Source organism: Calidris pugnax, unplaced genomic scaffold (genome assembly GCF_001431845.1).
Source record: "Calidris pugnax isolate Ruff unplaced genomic scaffold, ASM143184v1 scaffold89, whole genome shotgun sequence".
Taxonomy (NCBI): Eukaryota; Metazoa; Chordata; class Aves; order Charadriiformes; family Scolopacidae; genus Calidris; species Calidris pugnax.
In genome coordinates this window covers 4,771,262-4,797,029 of record NW_015090865.1, presented here as the reverse complement: position 1 = coordinate 4,797,029, position 25,768 = coordinate 4,771,262, and the positions used below count along the sequence as shown (strand labels likewise).

The window sequence follows — 25,768 nt, the reverse complement described above, 5'->3', positions numbered from 1 at the left end:
GCTCCAGGACTACACATCAAAAGAAGGCTAGTAACAGTAATGCTGATTTTTATAATGCATAAATATATATTTGCATGATAGATGGGTGGCTGGTGTCTCCTGGAGAACTGTTTTGCTCAGTAGGGTTGACTCTCAGAGGCTTTTGTGGGGAGCCTTGTTATTTTGTCATCTGCTTTTGTTTGATTTTTGTTTTTTAAGTGCCATACAAAAAAAAAAAAACTTAACTACATTATGAAAATGTGGTTAAATAATTAAAGCGTAGTTAAAATCTATTAAGGACAAGTTAGGAAAGTGCTAATCATATGTGTCATTTACTGTATTAAGTATTAGTTTCAATCACATTTCTTCTTTTTGAAAAATGATCTCAAGGAAGCAGGATATAAGGTTACCTTCATTTTGGTTATTCAGACTCTGAACCGGAGTCTACCCAACCAGGCTATGAAAACATACACCCTCCAGAGATTTCCAGCGTGTTAGCTTCAGGAGACTGTCAGGTATGCCATGGAAACAGCATCTTGGCTTTGGTATCAAATCAACTTGAAGTGAAAACTACTTATTCCAACACTTTACATGATAAAAAACCCCCATAATAATTGAAAAAAGATGGGAAAAAGAAGGGCAAAAGGTCATGCTAGAAATGGGACAGAAATTGGAAATACAGTGTGGGAAAGGACACTTCAATATACTGTCTGGTTCCCTTTTCCTCTTTCTAGACATCTCTCAGCATCTTGTAGCTGCAGAGCTGTTAAGCATTAGATAATCAAGCCATTAGTAGTTAGCACAGTATCTCCTGACCCCTCTCAGTTTGTTTTCAGCTGTGCAGACCTCACTTTGCATTTTTCAGTCTGGCAGCTTAGAGACATTAAACTGTGGAGTCAGCGGTACTATCTGGAATTACCTCTGTTACAATTTGAAGAAAATGAAATTATCTTTAAGATGTAAACAGTTTCTAATTAAACTCTGAAGCTGTTTATGTTTCCAAACCAGCCTGAGCTGAGCTCTGCACAAAGACAGACTTCTTCGGTGTCTTTTTCTTTTTTTTAATAAAGTTGATATACTGATGTAATAAATTGCTTGTGACAGAGCTAGGTCTGTTGTGCCAGCAGTGCAACTGCTTTTTTTTTTTTTTTTTAAAGAAAAAAAACACAACTGAAGGAACATAGCCCTATGCCCTAGTAATTGAGCACATTGCATTCTGGTCCTTCCTTTAGTAGGAAACAGCCACGAGATTACAGAATAGATTTATGTCAGTCTTTCACTTAACTCCAAGTAGCCCCATGTCTACAGTGCATTTGGCATTCCTTTTTGTTAATAATTTCCATACACCACAGATACGTTTAATTGTTGAAATAAATAAGATCTCCATTGAAGAATTACTAAGGTTGGTTGAAATCCATTACATGTTTCCCGGTCCTTTGCAGGACTGGGTCACTGTTAACAATTAGCACACAGAGCTATGGGGTAGGTCTTTAAAAGGAAAGAGAAAAAAAAAAAAGGTTTTGTTTTTTATTTTAGTTTAGTCTTTCACATTTCAGTAGATATGCCACTAGAAATGAAAATAGTTGGGTTTTCTGGTGTATTCTAGAGGAGAACTGGTGCAGATTTACAGCACGCATTTTCTGTAAGCGAAGCTGACAAGGAGAGAGGTTACTTCTCAAATGAAAACACATTTTACTTCTGGTGTGATTATTTATAGCAGATACTTAAGGACAAGCCCTGTTTTCTACTACGTGATGTATCCAGGACGGGTACAGTTTTACTGGCTTGGATGCTGGTGTGTGAGAGCTCAGCTGCTTTTTGTCTTGTCGGTGTAATATCCATAGAAATTACAGCTCTGTAAGGGACATTTTTCTCCTGCAGTACTGCTATTGCCATGACCCATAAGAACAAATCATAGGAGGACTTTTTCCTTTATCTTAGCTTTCTGTTTCATCAAAAAAAACCCCAAACTTTTCAACCTGCAGGGATGAATCTGTAGTGCGGTGCATGGAGAATTAAGCACACAACGTCCAGTTTTAATTGGTGTTAATGAATTCCAAATTCCCCGAGTATAAATGGAAACATACCTTAAAGGGCATATTCTTAAGGTCACATGAATGCTCCTTTTTGAACATGTGTTGTATGCCCTGCAGCGCTTTAAGGAATTGATGTTGACTTGGAAGTCTGAATCACTGTAATTAAATGATGCCTACAGCTGCATTTGCCACAGTTGTCATGGGAATCAGAGAGTCTTTTGTGCCTGGGATAGATGTGCAAAATGTTTAAAATTCAGAGAGGGGAAGATGTCCATTTTACCCCAACAATTGCTTCCTGCAAAGTCATTCTTTTCTAATGTCAAAGCCTATTACAAAGTCCCTGATGCATTTACTGTGGGATTCTCACACCAGAAATGCAGGGAGGCTCCATTTCAGCTTTTTAAAACTGAATGGCACGGCCCCAGTGGTGAGATGAAGATAAGCAACCACGTATTTTAGTGTGAAGCCACTGAAAATAAAGGGTTGAAATAACTTTGGTGTCCTAGGGAGCCTTTCTGGCTTCTTCTAACATGGCGTGGAAATTGTGTTCATCTTGGTCATTGACATTCTCCTGTCAGACAACCAGCATTAGATGTGAAATCCAGGCTCCCTCAAAGTTGACAGGAAGGTTCCTATAGACTTCAATGAGGCCAGGATTTCATCAGGGTACCTATGGATTCCTTCAGATTTCTCAGGAGCCTTTCATTCCTGTGTATGAAAGCTTCAATTTGTTCGCTTAAGGATCCCTAAGTCTCAGATCATGGCTCAATCCATTCTTTTCTGATGGCTTGAGTTGATGATTACATACAGTGATGCTATTTATTAGTTTATTTTCTTTGTTCAATTTCTGTGAAAAAGAAAAAGGAAGCTACAAAAAAGTGATTTGTTGTTATTTTATAATTATTACATTTTTTAAAAAAGAATTTCACTTCCATTTGTCTGAGGTGATTTAGGTGATATGGGATAAACAGCTTTTTTTCCCAGTGTATGTCTTGTAGCAGAAGGAGGGAAGGTGGAAGTGCTGGGGTAAGGCAGAGTGATCTCTGACACCATTGTGCCTCACTTGTCTTCCCTTTGGATCTTACAAAAGAAAGAAAAAAAAAATGAGCCATGCTTCTTGCAAGCCAGATACTCTTGTCTTGAACTCCTGATTTACTAAGAGCCCAGGTAGTACAGATGTTAAGTGAAATCAATAGGAGCCTGTCCTGTGGGTATATATTCTTTCCAGCTTTCTGCAAGGCTCAGATGTTTTTCTCTAGCACCCACGTCTCGCTGACTGGCATTTCCATTTCTCTTAGTGCTTCTGCTACTGCTCTTCCTGGTGGGCAGCTTCTTCACGTGCTTTGCCCACGAGGCTGCTTCCCAAATCTCTTCTCCCTGGCCTGGGTTCCTCTCTTGTGTCATTTATCCCTCCTCAGAGCCCTCTCCCCTTAACTGGCTGTTATTTGGTCCACTCACCTGATGTACAGGCTCATCCTTCCCCAAATCCATCTGCTGAGGGCAAGTGGCCACAGTTGGGCAGGTCTTTAAATCAAGCTGGTCAGGCTGATGGCATCGGCTGGGAGAGTAACCCTGAGTGTTTCTGCTGTTCTCCAGGGTGCAGTGTGTCACAAGTTGTATTTTGGATACACACAGGCAGGACAGGAGCTTGTACTGGTGAAAGGGGGAAATGTCCATAAATAAATACCCTGGGTTGGGTTTTCTATATGACAATTCAGGTTTGATATTCCTTCTGTTTGACCTGCTTTGGTTTTTTTAAAAATCATTTTATTCTTCTCCCTCACCCAAACACGCTCTCTCTAAAGTGATCCTCTCAAAACCGAGTTCCCAAAGCCAGATTATTAATTTTTTTTTCCTCTCAATCTGCTCCTGACCCTTTTGAAAAACAATCCCAAGGTTTTTCAAGGGAGAAAACCACATGTAACTCCCTAAAACAAAAGCTGATTGCAAAATCAGGTTGGGAACTGAACGAAGTGTCCTCACGATGCAGCGCTGCCTTTCAAGCCAGGTCAAACGGGTCCTTCTCTCTGACCAGAAATCAGCAGGAACCTGATCTTCAGCCGAGGTATTTTTGAGCAACAGGACGGACCATTTGTCTTTATTTGCCTGTCACGTGCTGAGGATGTTGCGTTTCGTACCATTTGTCTTTATTTGCTCGTCACGTGCTGCAGATGCTGTGTTTTGTGTGACAAATTTAGACACGGGGCATCCTGGTTGAGCTGCTTGTCTGCAGTTTCCTTCATCGCCGGCAACGGTCCTCCTGCTGCCCTGCTTTTCTTTAGCCTGGGACCAGACCTGACCTGGCCTTTTTGTCCCTCCCTCCGCTCTGGGTTGCTTTTTCGCTTTTACTGTAGTCAGCATTGGATTAACCTCAAATTCTAAAGTAGCAGATTGTGAAACCTGAACTCTCAGCAATCCAGCAAATTTTTATTAATGAGGTAGTGGTCTAAAAGGAAACAGAGCAAAAGATGAGCCAGAGGCAAATTCAAACTGATTATAGCTACTTTCCTCGGCTGTCTGGTTTCCAACAGGAAGAACAGTTGTCTGAGTTCAATTCCCATCGAGCTTTTGCAATGCAGATAACTCCAGCATACAGTCAGGATACTGTCAGGATTGATGAATTGGTTTGGTATTGCTTCACCCCCAGAACACAGAAAGGAAAGTCACAATAGGCCTCTCAACAAGAAAAAAAAGTTCTCTGACCATACATTTGTCAAAGTAAAAGTAACTGCTAATAATGTTTTATTTGGCAGTTTTGTGACTGCAGAAATATCAAGCCATGACAGTGCATACTGCGTAAAACCATTAAGTGTTGTTCTTTTGCAGAAAGTGTTTTTCTGAACCATTCAGCTGTTTGTTTCATCGCTGTTTTCTGCCCTGAAGTCCCACATTCAGTGTTATAAATCTGCCTTTTTGAATATTTCGGGTAGTTAGATTTTCACCTTCCATGTAACAGGAGAGGTGAAATCTCAGCTGGGTCTATGACAACCCAATCCAGCACCTGAAGTGAGATTACTTGAATGCATCCTGGGAATCTGTGCTATCCCCAGGGCCAAATTAAAATGAACCTAAAGCATTTGTGTGTGAAGTTTAAACATTTACTTGGAAAGGCTTTTTTTTTCAATAACCCTGGAAATTTCATTGCAGCACAACAAGCCATTGCCACTACACATCAATTAAATTAACCACTAGTGTGACATATTCACAGTTATTTATTGGAAGTGTAAAACCTACCATGTAGTGAACATGACAAAAGCTGTAGGAGAAATCTAGGCTTGTTTTTAAATCACTGACCATGAACTCAGACAGCAAGAGCTTTGATGTCATGCATAACTACATGGCCCAATTCCGTGCTCTACTTTATTGATGCTCTAGGGATTAAAATTATAAAAGAGGAGAAAGAGAGTGAAAAATAGGCTAGAAAAATAAGTATGAGTTGTCAGGCTTCTGCCTTCTGAGGCAAACTTCCCCTTTCAACACTATATATATATATATATATATATATATATATATATATATATATATATATATATATATATATATATATATATATATATATATATATATATATATATATATATATATATATATATATATATATGAAGCTACTCTACATTTTTAGCTAAATTCATCCAACACTCTATCAAAGCTCTATCGTGCGCTGCTTGTAGGGGCCTGCACATCTTCCAGGAGCCCAAAAGGTCCTCCAGTTTATCCCATCCTCCCAGTTGTCCTGGGTGTTTGCCATTTGCAAAAGCTTTGGGTGGGAGAGAATCTGCAGATACCTTGAGGGTCTCCCTTTATTGTGCTTGTGGGATCTACTTTACAACTGCATTTTTCTCTTTCTCCCTCAAAAGTACTTACAAATGAAGACATTGTTTAAATAATAGATTAAAAAGCCCTTCCGTATTATGGCATTTGTCTAATTTTAAGCAACTGCTATTAAAACGTGGGGCATATGAAATAATGTGTAATGACAGACCTTGATACACGAAGGGATCTGTAGTATTTGAACACCCATTTCAATATCAAAGAAAACAATACCTAATACCTCAATACCTAATTCTGTGAGGTTCTTTGCGCTTACTAAATCATTAACATACACGCTGTACAGAATAGCTGAAGTGTCAAAAAATGTCATCTAATAACAAACTCAGTTTTATTCTAGCAGGCTCATAGCTCTTAGGAGACCATAAAAAGTTGTTTTCAAGAGATGGAGAGCAGTAATAATGTCTAGAAGGTTAAAACCAAGGAGTATGCTTTTTAGTGGTAAAGAATTATGTCAATTAGATCAGGAGTTAGAGGAGGCTGGAAAACTGTCATAGTTCCTTGAAAACAGAACCTCACTGGGTCTAGAAACAGTCATGTCACTTGAGCTTCTACCTTCCAGAGATCTATTCTTGTGTTACTCTCTCTGCTGCTGGAATTTTTTCCATGGAAAAATCATGTATACCTTAATTAACAAAACCAACACTATCTCTATATTTTAAGTTTAAAACTGACTAATTTTAGCTTCCTGTTTAAGACTGGGATATGCAACAGAAAACCATAAGCATAAGTCATTGTGTGTAGGTCATTCTATGGAGTCTGAACACGAAGGAGCTCAAACTCACATCTTCTGCCACCAGTAAAGGGACCTGAGTTGCTCTCCTCTCCAGTTGTAAATGAGCCACTGTGCAGCCAAAAATCAAGAATTCTGGAGACTAAGGAGACTCAGTATTCATCTTTGTGAATCTGAAAGCATCCTAAGGTCGAGAGAGATACAAAGAGACACTACGAGGTTCAGTCCAAACAAGGTGTTGTCATGGAAGGCATTGGAAAGTCAGGGGCTTGGTTGTGACTCAGAGAGCTGGGACTCAGCTCCCCTCTTGTCTTTGAACACCTTCATGCTCCTAAATCACCTGGCTGGTGCCTGGGCCATTTCCAGATTGGATCTCCGAAGCTGGATTTTTCCAGCATTCTGGACAAAGCCTGGTCCCAGTTTCCTGCACCTTTGAAAATTAGCTACTCGACAGTTGTTTCAATAAGTTTGGTCCGGAAAATCAAAATGCCCTTTTAAAATTAATATAATCTCCAATTATCATATTACCTCAGGGAGGAAGGCCTGGTGGTACTTAATAGAGCTCTTTGGGGCTGTTGTGCATTTTAATTGAGTGAATAATTGTAAAACACTTCAGGGCCTTTTGGTAAAAAGCTCTGTATAAACATTGCCATAATGCTGAATAATCAGGTTGCGATATGAACTGGAATAAATGAACCCTATAAATAGATATATAATTTATATATTCATATAATGTATGTGTATACATATTCCAACATTTTGGAAAGAACAAGGCAGTTTCTTTGTAAAAGTCCTAGAATTCTTGAATAACAAATAAGCCTGAGATTGGATAGCGATAATGATAATAATCAAAATGTTAGTTTTCGAGATATTGTGAACCTGCAGTTTATCCTCTTGTGCAATGTGTAGAGAATTGCCAGAAGCATTGATGGTGTTACTGCTTCAGCAATGCTTTTTGAGAAACAGCAAAATATGTCGTGGAGGAACACAGAGGAGATAGAGCCAAGGTACTAAATGTTTAGATGCCTAAAGATGTTGATAGATGTGATTTGGAGGAACCGAGGGAGTTTCACTTTGCATAGCCTCCCCAGGGTGTTGCTGCAATGCAGGGGTAGGGTTTGGAATGGAGCAGAGATCTCCTGCAGCCCAGGTCAGTGCTCCTCCAGGCATTTTCCAGATGGAGCAAGGGCAAGGACAGTGATGGTGAACATGTCTCACCAGCCTCAGGGGTGGGATTGATGCTAGGTCTGTGGCTGATCTGCCGTGTTACCCTGCATGAATCAGCAGCCACTCTGTTTCTCCTGAACTGTCTCTTAAGACTATAATTTTCTGGGGCAGTGACTCTCTCTGTTTCTGTGCCTGTACTCTCTTATTATTCAGCCCGTTAGGAGAAGGAATGCCTCTGAAATGGAGATGACGGAGATGAACTTCTATAGTTCATGCAAAAAAAAGAAGCCTATGCTGGGCAACACGGTGCTGGTACAAAGCACTCTCTATTTTAAAAAGGGACTTGACACAGTGATGATGCCACTTCACTTAGTTAATGAAAGGAACCATCTAGTACAGGCTAAATGCAGAACTATGTAGAGGAAACCAGCGTTTGAATGGCTTGAGTGCTTGAAATATAAATGAATGGGAGAAGGCCAGACTGTTTCTAAAGGAATCAATTACCAGGCATCCTCTTACTACTGTGAAGCTCTCATTTGTAGGAGCAGTCAAAGCTATTTTTGCTGGGAACTAGGATATCCATTGCTTGAGATTAAGCGCATCTTTTAAGCACCAAGGAGACACTGAGGAATGCTGTGGATTCAAGAGAAACAGAAAGACCCTGAAATAATTTTCCTTGCTGTAAACCCACTGAAGAGACTGATGTAGTGCTGGGCATGATTTGAGTTCTGGAGTTGTACCCACAGACAGAGTGGTTTGACAAAGTGATCCATTGTGAATTTAATCTACAGATTCAAACAGTGCAGAAAACGTGTGGGCTATTCAGCATCTTAGAATAGGAATTAGGTTGGACTAAAGATTCCTTTCTCTTCCCAGCTGCAGAAAAATAAGGATCTGTAAAAGAAAATGTCTTGAGTGATGGAATATACTGATTACTAATGATTTTTTTACCTCTGGAAGGTTCTCCAATGGCCTACATGAGCTGGTAGCTGCGGGTTTTTCCAGTAGGCTAAGTGTCTGATCTACCACAGAAAGCCCAAATATCCCTCTTTGGCACATTACTGAAATCTTGGAGACAGGTCAAAGACTGACTTTACTGTGGAGACCCCGCTACCTTTTCCCACCCAAAGGTAGCTCTTCCAGGTGAGGTCTGAAGCCTCTTAACAGGGTAATGTGAGGAAGTTCACTGCATTTGTTCAGAGGACGAGTTTCTCTCACGTGACCATTACTTTGTCATTTTTCACAAGCTCCAGATTCACTTAAGCATGGTGCCTAATGCTACTGACATCTGATAGCTATAGCTTCCCTTCCCATCTGCCAGGGATTTCATGCTTCTGACAGAACAGCTTTAAAATTGCAAAGACAGCCAAAATGCAGCCCAAAATCACAATGATCAAACACTGTGGCTGTTACATGGGATATTTTGTTTTGGCAAAAAAAAAAAGAAGAATGGTTGTGTGTCAGAATATCATGGTATTAAGGACCAATTATATTTCCAATGAAATACCAACTAGCATCAATTGATGTGGGATCTTCTCTTGCATGGTGTGGTTACCCTTCAGTTGCTCTCTGTTTCCACTTGTTGAGTTCATCTCTGGTTTTGTGTTGCTTTATTTTGGGCTTACTTGGTAAAGAGAAAATATTTTCAAAAAATGTCATCAAATAACATGTGCTGCACTGATGTCAGCTGAGGAAATCAGCATCAAGAGCAGGAAAAGCCAAAAGATGAATGGATCTCTTAGTTCAAAATAGGAAACAGCTTGAAGTTCCTTTGGGGGGAAACAGAAACCTCATTCATTAACAATGACATTATTTCACCTCTGGTAGAGAGTAAGGATTCTGTTCTCCTGGTGAAGGACAGACATATCTCACATTCATGCAAATGTCCCTGAGCATTCATGGGTACAAAGGAACAACCCTAAAATACCAGCAGTTTTGAGTGGTGAGCTGTTCCCAGGATCCGTGTGGGGCTGAGACATATGGCACAGGGAAAAATGCATTATTTGTGTTCCGGAATTGATTTCAGTCTGTGTGAGGTTCGTATGTCTCCCTGTGTCATCTTGGTATATATCAAAGTAAATCTGTGTCACTGAAGGGAAGGATCTTGCCTGGATGATGCACTATTTACTTATTCATACTTTGATATGAGTATCGTGTCTGATCACTCACTCATGACTTTGTGCAGGATTTGTCAGTCAGATGTATCTGGGATTCTTGAGGATTTTGTGTTTGATAGCAGGGTGCATCCACCTACTTGTTCAGAATCACGTACACAAAATTTTGTGGGGTTTTTTTTTTTTCCAATCAAACTAAGAGCAGGACAGGCGTTTGTGGTGTCCTGTTAAGAACATCTCCAATTGCTCAATGTAAAATAGTCAGTAGGAAGTTTCCCAAGTGCCTTTATTTTCTGTTCCATTACTTTGAGTACCTCCCCTGTTTTCCCTGGGGGCCCAGAGCTGCAGCGAGCAGCCTGACTCCTACCTCATGCTATTCTGAAATTTCTTTATTTATCTTAGACTCTGTCATTTTGCCTAAACGTTGATATTTTCCAGAAATCAGCTTTTTATGTGGAGATGCCTATTAACTTTCTGAAGTCATATGTCAGTGAATCACAGAACTGTTTAATTTAACTAGACAAGCCCTATATTGATACACAAAAATTATTTCCTTCTTCAGAGTCATGTTTATGTTCTTTTGCAATGAGCTGGCTGTTTCATTGCAAAAGGATCTGTAAAAGAGGTAATTTTAAATAGGCACAAAATACTTTCTGTTCTGTAAGGTACCCATAACCTTTCTAGAAGATCCTAATTAACCTCTTTATGTCAGCATAGGAAACTCTATTGCGTTTGTAATTGTCAAACATTTTATTCTTTTTTTAATAGAAATTATCCTTTTCTGGTACCTGTAGACATCATCATCCACAAAGCAAGCTTTTCTTTTCAGGATATTAGAAACAAGAATAGATCAATCGAAGTCTGAAGTTCAGCAATGCAGAACTTCTGTCCATTATCTCGCTTGTCTGTAAAGATGATGTCCTAATGACACATGAGTGAGACAAAACATTTAGTGAATAAAGTCCAGTCATTATCAGGTTGGCTCCCTGTGCTGCCATAAAGTTGAGTTACTGCTGGACCACAGAGCAGCAGTGACGAAGGTACCAACTCTTAGGGGAGGTGCTGGTTTATGACTTGGTTGTGATACAGATTCAATATCATCATCTCAGTGCAGAGGGGGCAGAGCAGACTTTAGGACATGACACTGATGTCCAGATCCAGGTGCCCCTCTGTCTCATATCTGCCAGTCAAACTCCAAACATTCATTAGAAAATTAGAATTAAGTCGTCCAACAGAAAAACACAGGTTATCTGGTGATATCTGTGCCACACAGGATCATTTTGCTAACATTGTCCCTGTGTTTTGCACAACAACAGGGTCAAATCCTGCCCTCAGCAGTGTGAATTCAAAATACGCATATTTTCTGTGGTGTCTTTACAGTCATTCCGATTGCAAATAAGAACTGTATTTGCTTTAATCACTCAGTTCCCAAGCTCATCTTTGATGAATTGCAGAGAAAGGCTCTTATCAAGTAACTCTGTTTTTCTCTTTTTTTTTTTTTCCTGAAAAGAGCAGGAAGTTTGCCATACTGCAGAGCCAGATGAATGAATTTGCCATTTTTTTTTCCATCCTCAATTTTCCAGGAAGGATTAAGAACCCCTGAATTCCTGTAAATGCAGGAATCCTTCTTGTAAGCCCAGTGATCAAAATTTGTTCTATATCTACATATGCGAAAGAGGGAGAAGGAATTCCAAATGTGAACACAGCAGCTACAAATTTAAATGCAAATGATGGAAATTCCCTCACTTACTGTCAGAGATTATAAATGGTTTTGGTTCCATTTTTACAGTGAATTGCTATATCTCAATCTTATGCTAAAGGGTTAAAAAAAAGTCTTCTTGTTTGTGCACAGAGGGGCTGAAAGGTCAGCAGTGTGACAGGAGAGAGATGTCTTCATCTGATAAAACTACCTTTTTTTTCTCTTGTCTCTGTGTATTTTTCTCCTAGCTATCCATTTCCCATGGTGTTCAGTAGCTGCAGTAGAAAGGACCTGGAAAACAGCCTGGAAAAAGGAGTGGGAATGTGCCTGTTTAACTTGCCTGAGGTGAAGGAGTCCTTCGGTGGACAGAAGTGTGGAAACGGCTACGTGGAAGACGGGGAGGAGTGTGACTGCGGGGAGCCTGATGTAAGACACCACCTGAGAATTACTGCTCACCTCCAAACTGCAGGTTTTTAACAGTAGAGAGAGACCAGAATTGCTTTGGCACATTTAACGTTCTTTGGTGTAAAGCAAAACTCTCCCTTCTCTGCTTCTATCTAATCAGCTTAAACCTCAGAGTCCTCAGACGTGTGGGGAGTTTCTCCTCAACCTGCGTTTGAGTTCAGGCAGGGCTTTAGTTAAGAATGTGCTCAATTCGACATCAGAGAACAAACTCTCTCATGGCTTGTCCAACAGATTAATGTGACTAACTCTCGTGGTCCTAACAACAGAAATTCCTCTAAGTACTAGCTAACAAGCTAAACTCAAAACAAATTTATTAACACTGCTCAAATTTCTCAAGATGCCATGTGTTAATTGAAGGGTTTTTTCCATATATAAGAAGCCACTCGTATATTAACATTAATGCAAATATAAATATTTATATACATATTAATATTGCTTAGGTACTTTTTCATTGTAGCCAGCTTCAGTTTTTAGGTACAGGACCTTGCCCTCGTTTACTATGAGATTGTTCTTTTCCACTAACCAATTACCTTACTAACAGAAATTGCCTCTACTGCCTCCCCAAAAGATTGCTACTACTTCAAAGATCATTCCATTTGGTTTCGTGAATGTGTCAGAGGACTGCTCAGATCAGGAGGAGATGGGCAAAACCTGGGGGTCAAATAATATCCGAGCTGACATCCTTATCCCTTTGGCTTCCCATTCTCATTGGCTCCATTGAACGTCTCTGCGATTATCTGAATTAAATACATCGGCAGATGAGGGATTTGTTTCCTGAGATAAATATGGTTCTACAGACAAAATAGATCGGGGCAGTTAAAACAGCGAGATATTGCTGTATCCTGTCTATGCAGTGTATTGGATTTACACAAGCCATAAGGATTTCCTGACAGTTCACTCATTCTTCAGGGTAACAAGGTTGGAGGAAGCAGGCTTATCTTCTTGTTTAAAGTCAATAGAGTGCAAGCAGCTTGCAAATGTCTTTCTAACCCAGTTATCTTTCTCATTTTCGCTCTTAAATGTTAGCGATACCTTTTCAAGTCAAAGCCAGTAGACTGCTGTGATCTGAGTGGTACCAGAAAACCCGTTAGATTAGTTAATAATTCACTGCCCAGTCGTTCATACCAGCTGAGATTTGTCAATAGTGTTGCAATATTTTATGGCATGGAAAGCTGTACAATGACATATGCTAGTTGTATTTTGTCAGTGATCAGAATTAAAAACCAGGCAGATGTGGTGCTGAGGGACATGAGCTAGTGGTGGTTTTGGCAGCATTGGATCAATAGTTGGACTTGATGATCTTAAAGTTCCCTTCCAATCTAGACGATTCTATGAAATATCAGTTTGACTGTGCAGATGTAGGTGGTTGGTAAGGAATATTTCTCTTCTAGGTGAAATATTAGCCCTTGTCTTGAGGTCTGTGGTCACTGACATTCCTTAGCAGTAAGGCAGCAGTGGATTCGTGGGGGTGGAGAGTTGTGACTGCAACACACCTCCCACCCTTCGGACAACTCTGGAAGTCCTCATGCAGTAGGGGCTGTTTGGTCACCTCCATCCACACTGTGGTCTCATGTGCACCAGGAGCTTGTCATCTGCTTGAGTATAACGGATGCTGTCATGGTCACCAAGCCAAGTGTGTAAGACCTGACCAAGGATGATATTACCAATTAAGCTCCAACTTCATTTGGGATTATATTACCAAAAAAATGACTGACATGCTACAGTGTCTGTGGAAGGAGAGTTAAAGCAGATTGCACATGGAAAGATAGAAGAAAGAAAAAAAAAAAAAATATCCTTGGTCCCTGAGAACTGAAAGGTGACAAATGTGGCTAATTTTATAACAGGCTGCAAGGGGGATCAGAAAACTACAAATTGGTGAATCAGAAGTCAGACAAATTACTTCCAAATATAATTAAGAGCTAGTGCCTGAACAGCTGTGACATGCCAGGGACGAGTCAACACAGCTTTTGTGCCAGGAAATCTTGTCTTACAAACCTATCACAGTGCTCTGAAGGACTTAACAAGTGGATGGAAAGGGATGATGCTGTTATTGCAGCCTGTTAGGAGTTTAGAGAGGCTTTAGACCCAAAAGCCTCTTTAGAGGTGAAGCAGCTGCAGGGAATATTACATGGACAAAAATTGGGTTAAAAGGTAGGAAATGCAACCAGGTATAAGTCATCCATTTTATGCAGTGGAAGGAAATCTGCTGTGATGTATCCAGGAGATGTGTCCTGGGAACTACACAATTCAGCATATTCATAAACAGCGTGGGAAGAGAAATAGTCTTGAATTTGCTGATGGTATTAGTTAGGATGGTAGAGATGAAAGCTGGCTGTGAGGAACTGCAGAGGAACCTTCTGAGACAGCTGGACTGGGCATTAAGATGACAAATGGGATTCAGCGTGGAGTGATGCACATTCCAAACATCACATATAAGATGATGGACTCTGAGCTGACTCTGACCATAGAGGAACAAGACTTCATATTGCAATAAATAGCCTCATGAAAACGTCAGCTCAGTGCTCAAGAGTGGTCTAAAAGGTAAATAGGCTGTTAGAAATTACTCGGGAAGAAATAGGAAAACAAAACAAAGCACCAGTAAGCCTCCATAAATCTGCAGCGCGCTGCCTCTGGAACTGCCTGAGCGGGTTTTGCCTACCCCTCCCTGATCTCAGGAAGGATAAAGCAGAATGAAAAAGGTTGAAAGAAAAGCAATAAGGGGGTTCAAAGTTTTGGAGGGGCTCTGGCTGGAAAAGAAGAAAATGAAGGAAGATGCGACACGAGCGGATAAATTCGGGAGTGAAATGGGAAGAGAGAGCAGGGAGAGATTGTCCCTGACAAGGACGGTGAGAATGAAGTTAGAAAATAGCAGGTTTCAACCAAGCAGAAGGAGCTGCCCCCCCAGACTGCGTCGATTACTTGTGAGTTCCTTTCCACTGAATGTTAGAGCTGCTAAAAATGTCCGTGGGGCCAAGGGAAAGCCAGAAGACCAGGAAGGTATCGTGTCAGTGCGTTCACATTCTTGCCCTTAAGCATTTTCTGCTGGCAGCTGTCAGGGGGAGGCAGCACTAGAAGGGTTACAGGCTGACCCAGTGGGGTCCATCTTGTGTTCTTAGAAAAGTGGGGTTGAAAAATAAGATGTCCTGTCTGCAATATCCAACATGGTGCAGGGGATGCTGCAATCCCTGTTGCTTTAGTCTGAGACGCTCTGATGGGCCCAGGAGGGCTACACCAAGAAGCCCAACTCCCATCATTGCTGCAGTTACTAATAGTAACTAATAATAATAAACTACGACACAGCAGTGATTTTGGGTGGCAGCTGAAAATCTTGTGAGCCTTTTCTGTTTGCTTGCCTGTTTGTGTTAAAACCATTCCTGACAATTTAATAGCCCAGGCACAAAAACTCTTTACCAAGCTCATTCCCTGCAATAAGTGAGTGAGCAATTGGAAATTTCAGAGGCTGCAGTAACATCCTTCAGAGAGCCGTGTCTTTATCCCAGCCTGGCTGTGGAATGCCCATTGCTCTCCATGGCTGGCTGGTGTAGGGCAGGATGATGGGTACAGGAGCTGACTGTTTCACAAGTCCCTTAATTGGACTGACATCGTTTTCCTCCACCCTGCTTTTCTCGGGTTGCTACTGAGGTGAATTTATAAGATGGGCTTTTGCACGGAGGAATGTTACCCCTTAAATACAGCAGCTGCACAGAAATATTTGCGTAGCCTTCTGCCATGATCAAAAATAGGTGCAGGAAGTTGTTCCGTTGCTTCAGAGCAGCACAGTTAGCTTCGTGTATTCAGGCAAATATAATCTAAGGAGAGAGTGAAATACTGAGTCGTTTTGCTCTTTATTTGTGAGTGCAGTGGTAGCCCAGTCTTCCAGTTAGAAAGCTTTAAAAAAGCCAGTAAAGTAACAAGAGGCTGTGAACATCATTCTAACCCACTTATTTTTCCTGTGCTCCCTATTTTGTTAGTGATCCCTTGTTAAGTCAAACTGACTTAACACAGCTGAAGAGCAATTTTATCTGCTGCTATTTTTGTTAGAGAGCTGAGATTCCAGCGCAGCTGATGTAACTTGCAGCTTGTGAGCATAATCTTGGAAAAACAAACCCATTATTTTCTGAAACTTCCTACTAGCTCATTCTATGGAGAAAAAAGTTTGCGAAAGCCCACACATGCCACCGTCTAATCCGTAAGTGTGAAATTGGGATGTATCACTTGGTGAGAATGCAATTCATACTCATTTCGTTTCCCAAAGCTCTGTTACTGGCATACCCTGATAAGAGATTACATGGAACGGTGCCATCACCTTTCTTTGGGGCAGTCACTAGTCTCCATGAAATACAGAAGTTTGGTGAGCAACTGTCCCAAAGTAGAGAGCTGTGGTGGTGATGCTCAGTAACTAACACAGGTCCTGGATCCTCACAGGAGGCGATGGAATCGTTCCACTGATTTTTGTAGAAATAAAACATAGTACTACTGTATCAGGATTGGTATCCGTGTACTTGAGTTGTTTGTGACATTTGGGATTGGATCCATAGCTAGAATAAACCAGCCTTTCTCAATGGCTTCTCCGGTTTTACTACAGTTATTGTGCTTGTTGAGTCTAAGGCCAGACAAGGCAGTTTGGATCAAGTTGTAGAATTTCATGCATAATTCATTATTTCATGCCTAGCTTTTCTTGGCGGAGCTATAGGCGAGCCTCTTGATTTACAGCTCATGGTGACTGAAAGTTGTCTGCTCTAAATTTATCCTCCATCCAGGAATGTACAAACCGGTGCTGCAACGCAACCACCTGCGCCTTGAAGGCGGGAGCCGTGTGCGCCCACGGGCTTTGCTGCGAGGACTGCCAGGTGAGCCAACTTCTCACCCACGTGGGGTGCCCAGGATTCCACAGTCTTCCCTTCCCATTCTGCAGGGGGGCAGAACAAGAAAATCGGTATCATTAAACACGAAGGCATTCATATTTCATGCCCAGAGAAGCTGTGACTGCCCCATCCCTGGAGGGGTTCAAGGCCAGGTTAGAGGGGGCTTGGAGCAACCTGGTCTGGTGGGAGGTGCCCCTGCCCAGGGCAGGGGGGTGGAACTCAATGATCTTTAAGTTCCCTTCCAACCCAAACCATTCCATGGTTCCATTCTATGTAAGCAATTCAAAAAAATTCTCAAACCCTAACAGTTTCTGAAAGAGCACATCAACAGACTTTTTAAAATAGCAAAAAATTCTCAAACCCTAACAGTTTCTGAAGGAGCACATCAACAGCCTTTTAAAACAGTGTCTATGCTATTTGTCCCTGTTTCATTTGCTCATGCAAAACCTCTTTGCTATTTGTCCCTGTTTCATTTGCTCATGCCAAACCTCTTTTCATGAACTTTTCTATGCTTTGATTTTTTTCATGCTGATATGGATGTTGTGCTCTGGCAAGCAGTCATTAAATGCTGGACCCTCCATTTATGAGAAGACTCTTAAAATATTAATTCTGTCAACAGCATATATATTTTTAATGGCAGATCATCAGCTCTTGTGGACTCCTAACGTACTATAAAAAGCCAACTTGCCGCAGGCGTCCACCTTCTTGAATTCTCAGACCATCTCTTGCATATGGGCTAATAAAGCATTCAGCAAGTTTCCATTGTGTCTGTGGCAGCCATCTGCCTAAAAGCTCCATAGCAGCGAGCTATCAAAACAGCCAGCAAATGCTTTTTAGCAAAATCAATCTTCATGTCTTTTTGCTTTTTACCACAGGCACCGTGGTGATGCAGTCAGAATTCAGTGCTGCTCCCAGAGCACACCCATCTTTTGCAGTAGCTGTTGATAAGTCAATGTTCAGATGGGCACGTTCCACCACTGCCCACCAGTTGCCTTCAGCTCTGAAAAAAATGTAGTTACCCAGGGAAATTAGGACAGGAACAGTGACACGGACTAGTTTTATATGATTAAGCTGAAGAAGAAGAAGCTGCCCAGGGAGGTGGTGGAGTCCCCATCCCTGGCTGTGTTTAAGGGCCGTTTAGATGCAGTGCTAAGGGATATGGTGTAGGGGATGACTTTGTAGAGTAGGGTAATATGGTGACTTGATGATCCCAAGGGTCTCTTCCAACCTAGACGATTCTATGATTCTATGATTCTAAGATCTTGATACCCATGACAGAGTGGCGTTTCCATGAGGAAATGCAGCTCCACCCCAGGGAGCTGTCAGGCAGCTGAGTCCAGAGTGAGGTGGGCTGGGGGTTTTGTGAGCCATAATGTACCCCAGAACGTAATGTTACATGATGGTCACTGCTGTGTTGTTAAAGCCATTATGGTCAACAAGGTTTCTGGTCTGACATCTGGTCAGTGCTACAGAGCATCCTTTGCAGGAGGCACTTGGAAAACTTTGGTTCGTGTTTGAAAACTAACAAAAGGCTGGGTTTGCCTTCTGACCCAGGCTGTGTGAGCGATGTTTGCAGCTGCAGCTTGGGTCTGGCCCTCCTTCCTGCCAAACCCTTTTCAACCTGTGTCAAATAAATGTATTTAAAGGGCAGCATAATCCTTATACTGTCCTCTGTGGTCAGTTGGTGCAGAGCCAGTGGAAAAAGCCGTTCATGCGCTGCATGGGTTATATACCACTGCAGAACTCTGATTGATGGGAATTACAGCAGTTGAGGGGTTTTGTTTGTTTTTGCAGTTAAAACCAGCGGGGATTTCTTGCAGAGAGTCGAGTAATTCCTGCGACCTGCCGGAGTTTTGCACGGGAGCCAGCCCTCACTGCCCCGCTAACGTGTACCTGCACGACGGGCACGCGTGCCACGGGGTGGATGGTTATTGCTACAACGGCATATGCCAGACCCACGAGCAGCAGTGCATCACCCTCTGGGGCCAAGGTGAGTTTGAGAACCAGGAGATCTGATTTTGTGAGAGAGAGAGACTCAGAGAAATAAAAAAAGCGTGCGATTAGAGACGGTTTTGGAGGAATTTTATACAGCGCCCAATCTGTACCTATTCTTTTCTGAAATGGAGAACTGAATAATGAGGGAATCAGTTTGTGATTCATTTTAGCCTTGATTTGCTGTCGTGTTGGTTTCTTGCAGCAGGAGGTAGAGAGCAACAGTAACTAGGTTCCTGCTGCAACAGTGCTGCAAATGGCTGGGTGAACTTAGACAAATCATCTAATACTGACTTTGAAATGGGCTTGTGTCATCCTACACACCGCTGGGTGCTCTCGACACGTTAAAATCACATCCCTTTTCAGATTGGTTTTTAAGCTTCTTTCTGTGCCATAAATTGCTCATCTGCAAAACATACATGTCTGTCTACATCCCAAAACAGAGCTCGGTATTTGAATTAAGGTAGGATTCTGGTATTATTGTGTGTATTTTGTTAATTGGTGCTACCCTGTAAACCTGCCCCCTGACAGTACTCTTAGCGGAGTACGCACTGAAGCAGAAAGAGATTTTATTCGCCCTTGGGAATTTACTTACTTTTTGCAAAAACGTAATAGCATGAGTTCTTGAGTTATCTGAAACATGGCATCCCAGAGAAGCGTTTACCTTTCTGTAATGTCCTGTGGCCCTTCTACTGGAACACAAGTACTAACTCAGCATTTTGCTATTGCCTCCTGCATCGCTGGGGACAAGTCAGGTCTCCTTCAGCATCTCACTTACCCCCTCTCTCAAACGGGAAAAGAGAAGAGAAGCATTATATAGATTTAACTATTTCTTTTAAACTAACTTTTTCAGCTCCCTTAGCCTCTTTCAATTCACTATGTCTCTGCCTTAAACTCTGTCCCAAAACTCATGTATCAATATAATGACACCCAGATGTTTCCTTGGTCAAAACCCTCATCACAAGTCTATTGAAGGATTTATCTCTTATCTTCACAGGGACTCCAACCACTCACAATTTTTGCTTTAAAGAACATTAAAGCATCTCAAGAAATAATGCCACAGCAGGTTAGCTTGGTCATGTGGGTATAAGAACATGTTAGAGAGGTTCCAGTTCAAAATTAAACTCCCCATGTGGAACAAACCACGTACCTGATATATTCCTCCAAATCCCACTCGCGTCGTAGAGCTAATATGAGCTCATATAGGCATGTACAATTATAGCCTCCAGTCTTAGTCATACTGGGATTTTCAATCCCCTGGATACAGAAACATTTTCTCTTGTATAAAGCAAAATCTCCTTATGAACCAGTTTCCCATGCCATGGAAAGTTACTCGGTCGGACTGTTAATAATTTCAGTCGCTGAGAAAAATTCAGCTAAAGGTCAGGGAGCTGGATTGCTGCAGCTCCCTTGCCAAGTCTGGTTTTCATCCTACAACCCGCTCCAGACTTCCCTGATTCTTTCTAGTCTTCCTGCTTGGGACTATTCAATACGGGCACTGCTGTGGCTGGAGTCTCCAGTGGTGAGGGCTGTGGAGGTCTGCTTCTGAGAAAGGTGACTTTGTTAAGAACAGAGTTCAAACAGAGTTTAACTGGAGTACCCTTATTTGTTTTGGGAATACCCAGGGATAAAGATTTTGAAAGGGAGGATGGGACAGTGACTTTGTTAAGAACAGAGTTCAAACAGACTTTAACTGGAATACCCTTATTTGTCTTGGGAATACCCAGGGATAAAGATTTTTGAAAGGGAGGATGGGACGTTATCATCAAACCTGAACTGAAAGGCTTGATTCTGATCACGTTGTTGGAAGTAAAAATTAGAAATAACACCGGTAAAATTCAAACAGTTTAGTAGAGAGGGTTCAAGCAAAAACCAAGGCCTATACTCTGGATTTAAAGACTAGGGATTTGAATGTCCACCACTTGATCACATCTGGTCGGAGTATGAGCTGAAAGATGCAGGGTGGGAAGAGGGGCAGGTGGAACAACAGTTAGAAAAATGTCCTGTCACAGATAAAAAAACTTGCCTTCAGCCTTGCGTGTAGCAAAAAGAGAGACTTGACATTCTAAGATGTTGTCTCTGGACATTGTATCAAAAAGATATATTTGAACCTTTTACCAGATTGTTGTAATTGATTAAAATTGTTTTCAACAACTGCGTTTGTTGGAGTGGAGCAGGTTTTGAAAGAAAAAAAAATCAATACTGTAATGAGAAAATAGATCATAGTTCATTTACATTAATTCCTTTTTTCTTCTTCCCGGTAGAAGAAAGCCACGCAGAACAAAATGCAATAACTTTCTTAAAATAATATTCAGTATATTGAATTCCTTATCAATGTCTTCTCTTGTATATCTTTCCTTACTCATCAGATTACAGATGTCCAGTAGCCCAATGATAAACGTCAATCTTAATATTTTTAGATCTAGTTAAAGAAAAATGATGAGCACTGTCAGAGCTTGTTAACGTTAGGTTGTGCAATAGGAACCTGTTTCCAGAAAGAGGTACTTGAATTTCTTGAGCGCTTTTTTTTTTTTTTCTCCAACAAATAAATTCAAATCAAATGCAGGAATACTTTTTGCTATTCCCTGTCTGCAGTAGCATGGAAAGCTTGGAGTGAAAGAGGGGAGGAGCACTCTGAAAACAGCCTTAAATTCCTCTTTAAGACCAAGTTCATTCCAGTCTGCTCCCAGAACACGTAAAATTCTCTATTCTCTCTCTCACCTTAATTCAGGCCATTTTTATCCTTAAGGAGCAATGTGCATGGATTGCTTGTGACCTTTTTTGTTTCATATTCAAAAAATATCAAAATTGCACTGATCTAACCTATTGATAGTAGCACGACTGAAGGACACATCGATAGTGATGCATCTGTGTCATGTCTGGTACTCCGCTGGCATTTCCCGGGAGCAACGACATACACAGATAAAGCCATTTAAAAGAGAGAAATTATTGATTACTAAGGAATAGAAGATTCTCAGCTTTAGACTCATGGCTTTTTTACATTGACAAGAAAATGATTCTTTAGGGAAGGGAAGGAAAGGAGATGCTTGTCAGTGTTTTCCTACGTTCCCCTGAGAGGGCCAAAAGCAGTGATTTGGGGGAGCCAATGGCAGGCATCGACTTAATAATTAGAACATACTTTAATTTGTTGCATGGAGACGGCCATTTGTTTAGGCATGAACAGTCTTAATTTTAATGTCAATATTTGTTACAAAGGCCTGTAATTGGTGTAAGGGCTCTGCAGTTTTTTCCAGTTACAACCCTATATGCAGAATGGATGGGCTTCCCCATCTATGTTATGTTATCTGACCAAACTATTGCTAACAGCTTTTTTTTTTTTTTTTTTTTTTTTTGGAAAAATACTAATTTATCCAAGCACTGTAAAAAATTTAATTCAGTAAAAGCAAACCATTTTGATCACCACAGATTTATGGCCAGGTCTTTTCTTTTTTTAGATGTGAAAGACATTAAGCCATATTCTCGAAGCTAATGAGATGCAAAAGAAATGCATCTCATAAATGCAAAAAAATATTAGACCCCATCTCGCTCTTGCACAGACCTAACAAGAGGGATCACTGAGATGAAGAGAGAGGCCAAGGGAGCTTGTGGAAAGTTTGCTTTGCATCATCAGTGCAGTAAAATGAACTTAATGAGATATAAAATCCAGGTGCAAATCACATGACAGAGAACTGTATTTTTATGCTTGTATTTATTTATACAGTTGTTCGTGGTGCTTTTGGTACACTCGGAGCAGCAGCACTCCAGTCTTTTAATCAGAAGGGTTTCGTTTCCCCCTCCACACCCATAAACACTATCTGTTTGTTTCAAAATAAGTCTTGAGACAACGTTGGGAACCGAATTGAAATATCTTTCTTCTTTCTTTTCGGCTGTCAGCCCAGTAACGGGCGTTTCCCTGGTCTGGGATCAGCACCATGGTCAGAAATTCCTCTCTCCTCTTTTCGGGAGCCCGTGACGGTATTTTCTCATCGCTGCAGGTTCCACTGATCTGAAATGACACAGCGTTTCTGTAGCACTTCCAAAAGCCTAGAACATCTCTTGTGCACCTCCAAAAACCTTGAACATCTTTTTTTTTTTTTTTTTTTTTTTCCTACAACTATATAGGGAGAGAATTGGGCTCATCAATATACACGTTTGGAGGAAAAAAAAAAAAGTAGTCTCCAGGCTGACAACTGCAGTGGTGAGCTTTGACCTTCTGCAGTTTCAAATGGCTGATTTAATTCCTTGAATAAGGCTTGGCATGGAAAGGCTGACAGGACCTTAATTACAGGGTCACGATACTATAATTATCAATAGCAAAGTGAAATAAACTCTGCTCATCCAGCTCAAAGCACTTAATAACCACTGGAAATCTTTCACAAATCATTTTGCCTTTGCCTGGAGAGGTAGCAAAATAGAGAAAGACAGGACTTTCTGCTTCAGTTTATACGGTGCAATCATGATAAATGGGTTTCCTCCAGAAACACAACATTACAATTCTCTTCCTTAAGCATCCTCTGAAAACCTCCTTTTAACTTGGTGGCTCCATCTGTTCAGCTTCTTACTCTCTGATATGTTTTCATCTATAAAAAAGTCCAAATATTGTGAGAAACCAGTCAGGAGAGGGAGCAGCCATCTGAATCCCAAGCAACAACGTGTTTTGGTTTGATACCAAAGACAGGAATTGAAGCTAGATTTTGGTTTCCAAGCCGCAGATGATCATTGGGTACCAGGTGTTTTCATACACAGACTGCTCTGAGCCTGGCAGGGGAGCGTTTTTTATACTCCATGAGATCTGTTTTCTTGTCAAGTGTTATTGGTTGGAGTTAAAGCTCACTCTCTGAGCCCTGCAAGGATGCTGCAGATGTGTTCTTCTTCCTGCAGCCTGCTTCCCATCACCTATAGTGCACTTGACTTCTACATTCAAAAAAAACAATCAAACAAAAGAAGTTTCACCAGGTGAAAGGAGAAGATAAATACCTTAAACTCGCTTTGTATTTCAGTGAGCCCTTTCTCTTTTCAACACCATTTCTGTCATGAGTCTTTGTTAGGTCATTTGCAGCCAAAGCGCAGGATGTGAGCATTCATTTTGCTTCTGGCAGTTTTTGGAGCCACACACCACCCTGGGGACAGTGTGGTTCAGCTCTGGGCTGACACATCTCCAAGGAAGCCTCCAGTCATTGCGATGATACCCTGTTGCCTGAACTGTTTGGGGCACAAGGCTCCTGGCCAAGAAAAAATGAGACCCAAAGCAATTGCGTATGATCATGGCAGATGGCTGGGGGGCTGATTCCTTCGGCGAGGTAGGTCCCAGCAAGGCAGTCTTTGCAGATATGTGGAAAAAAGCAGTTTTACTTGGCCTCTTGCTTACAGCATGTTTTCTTTTTTTCCTTTCCTCCCCTTCCTTTATAAAGCTGGCATAGTGTATGCACATGTTAATGTTTATATCAAGCTGAATAGTTAATGTGCCTGCCCTGGAAAGACAGGGAGGAATCTACATGCTGAAAAAGGAAATTTTACTTTTGCTTTTTGCACAGTGCCTTGTCCGGATGCTTTTGTTGGTTGTTTTGATTATTGCTTGTGGTTTAATGAAAAGAAGCGAAAGAATCCTGTATGAGTCCCTTTTAATAGTTCCAGATTTGAGAAATATTCTGAACTCAGCAAGCTTGATCATAATCTTCCAAAGAATTTCAAGCTCTTGTCCTGCTCTCCAGGGAACCAGCAGCTCATATTCTGTTCCTTCTGTGCCTTTCTTTCTGAGTTTTCCAGTTTCAGTATGTAAAAATGTTAGAAGGAGAAGAGGGTGCCATCTTAAGCCTTGCAAAGTTTTAATATTTTGTCCTTAATAGCATTAGATTGCTGTTCAGCAGTATAAAGTATTAGTTAAGCTTCTGACTGTGAAATGCAGATAATTAATTGAGGCTTTAATCTCTGAGTTATTAGTGAAAAGATCCACATTAACTGGAAGTTTTACAATCATATTTGTGTTTTCGTCTCCAGGAATGTGACCCCTTTTTAAAAAAAGAAACTTATTCCTCTTTGAAGCCTTTCAAATGGAATCTTCAGGATGGTTTAAATAAATGATATGTTTTACCCACAGTTAGAGGCATACACACTTGGAAGCGGCTCAAAACATTTGAAAAAAATGTAATGTTAACTCAGATATTCTGTTAAAGATCAGGGAACACTGTAGAAATTATATATTCTCAGCCTTTAGGCTATCACATCATTTGTTTCCAGTTCTTTTTGTTTTAGTTTGGCTGATCGATCAAAAGTACAAAAATGTATCTAGCAGATATCTGTGAAGAGTTTTAGCCAGTGTATCTCCTTCCCACCTTGTCTCCTCAAAGACAGTCTGTCTGTTGGAGTGGTTGAAATGTTGGCAGTGACTTGATTGTGCTATTAATTATCCTCATGGAAAGAAAATATGGGGTAGTATAGAGCCCTAGCAAAGGGCCTCTTAATTTTGCAAGGACCAACAATTATTGGCTGGAAATAAAAGCCACATTTCACAATAGAATGAAGGGATTAAGTTCTAATACCTGGACGAATTCATTGTTGCCTCAGTCAAATGAGGGAAGTAGATTCTTCACCTCGTATACATTTCAGATGAACACATGAATCTTCCCCTAGAAGATATTCAGTAGTTGGTCTAGGGAACTATTTTCTAGGGAAAAACGGACAGGAGATTGTCTGTATAAGACATTAGAATCTATGTTCTAATAGTACCTTTGAACTTCTGAAATGTAGGGATGAGTAATCTCGCACAAACATTTCCAGTACTACTCCCATCTGGGAAGTTCCTTTGCCGTTAGGATATGTCTCCATCGTGAAATGCTACAGTAGATAAGAACCAGATGCTGCCTGTCTTCCCAGATTCCTCCTCCTACCAC

General features: G+C 41.0%; 1 protein-coding gene across 1 annotated transcript in view; it reads left to right on the top strand.

Annotated features, from left to right (window-relative positions):
* ADAM12 (ADAM metallopeptidase domain 12) overlaps nucleotides 1-25,768 on the top strand; it is a 192,371-nt gene that overhangs the window by 148,129 nt on the left and 18,474 nt on the right. The window contains exons 13-15 of the mRNA XM_014945202.1: nucleotides 11,805-11,982; nucleotides 16,782-16,871; nucleotides 18,681-18,876. Of these exons, the coding sequence (XP_014800688.1) occupies nucleotides 11,805-11,982; nucleotides 16,782-16,871; nucleotides 18,681-18,876 (464 nt within the window). The remainder of the gene's footprint in view (nucleotides 1-11,804; nucleotides 11,983-16,781; nucleotides 16,872-18,680; nucleotides 18,877-25,768) is intronic.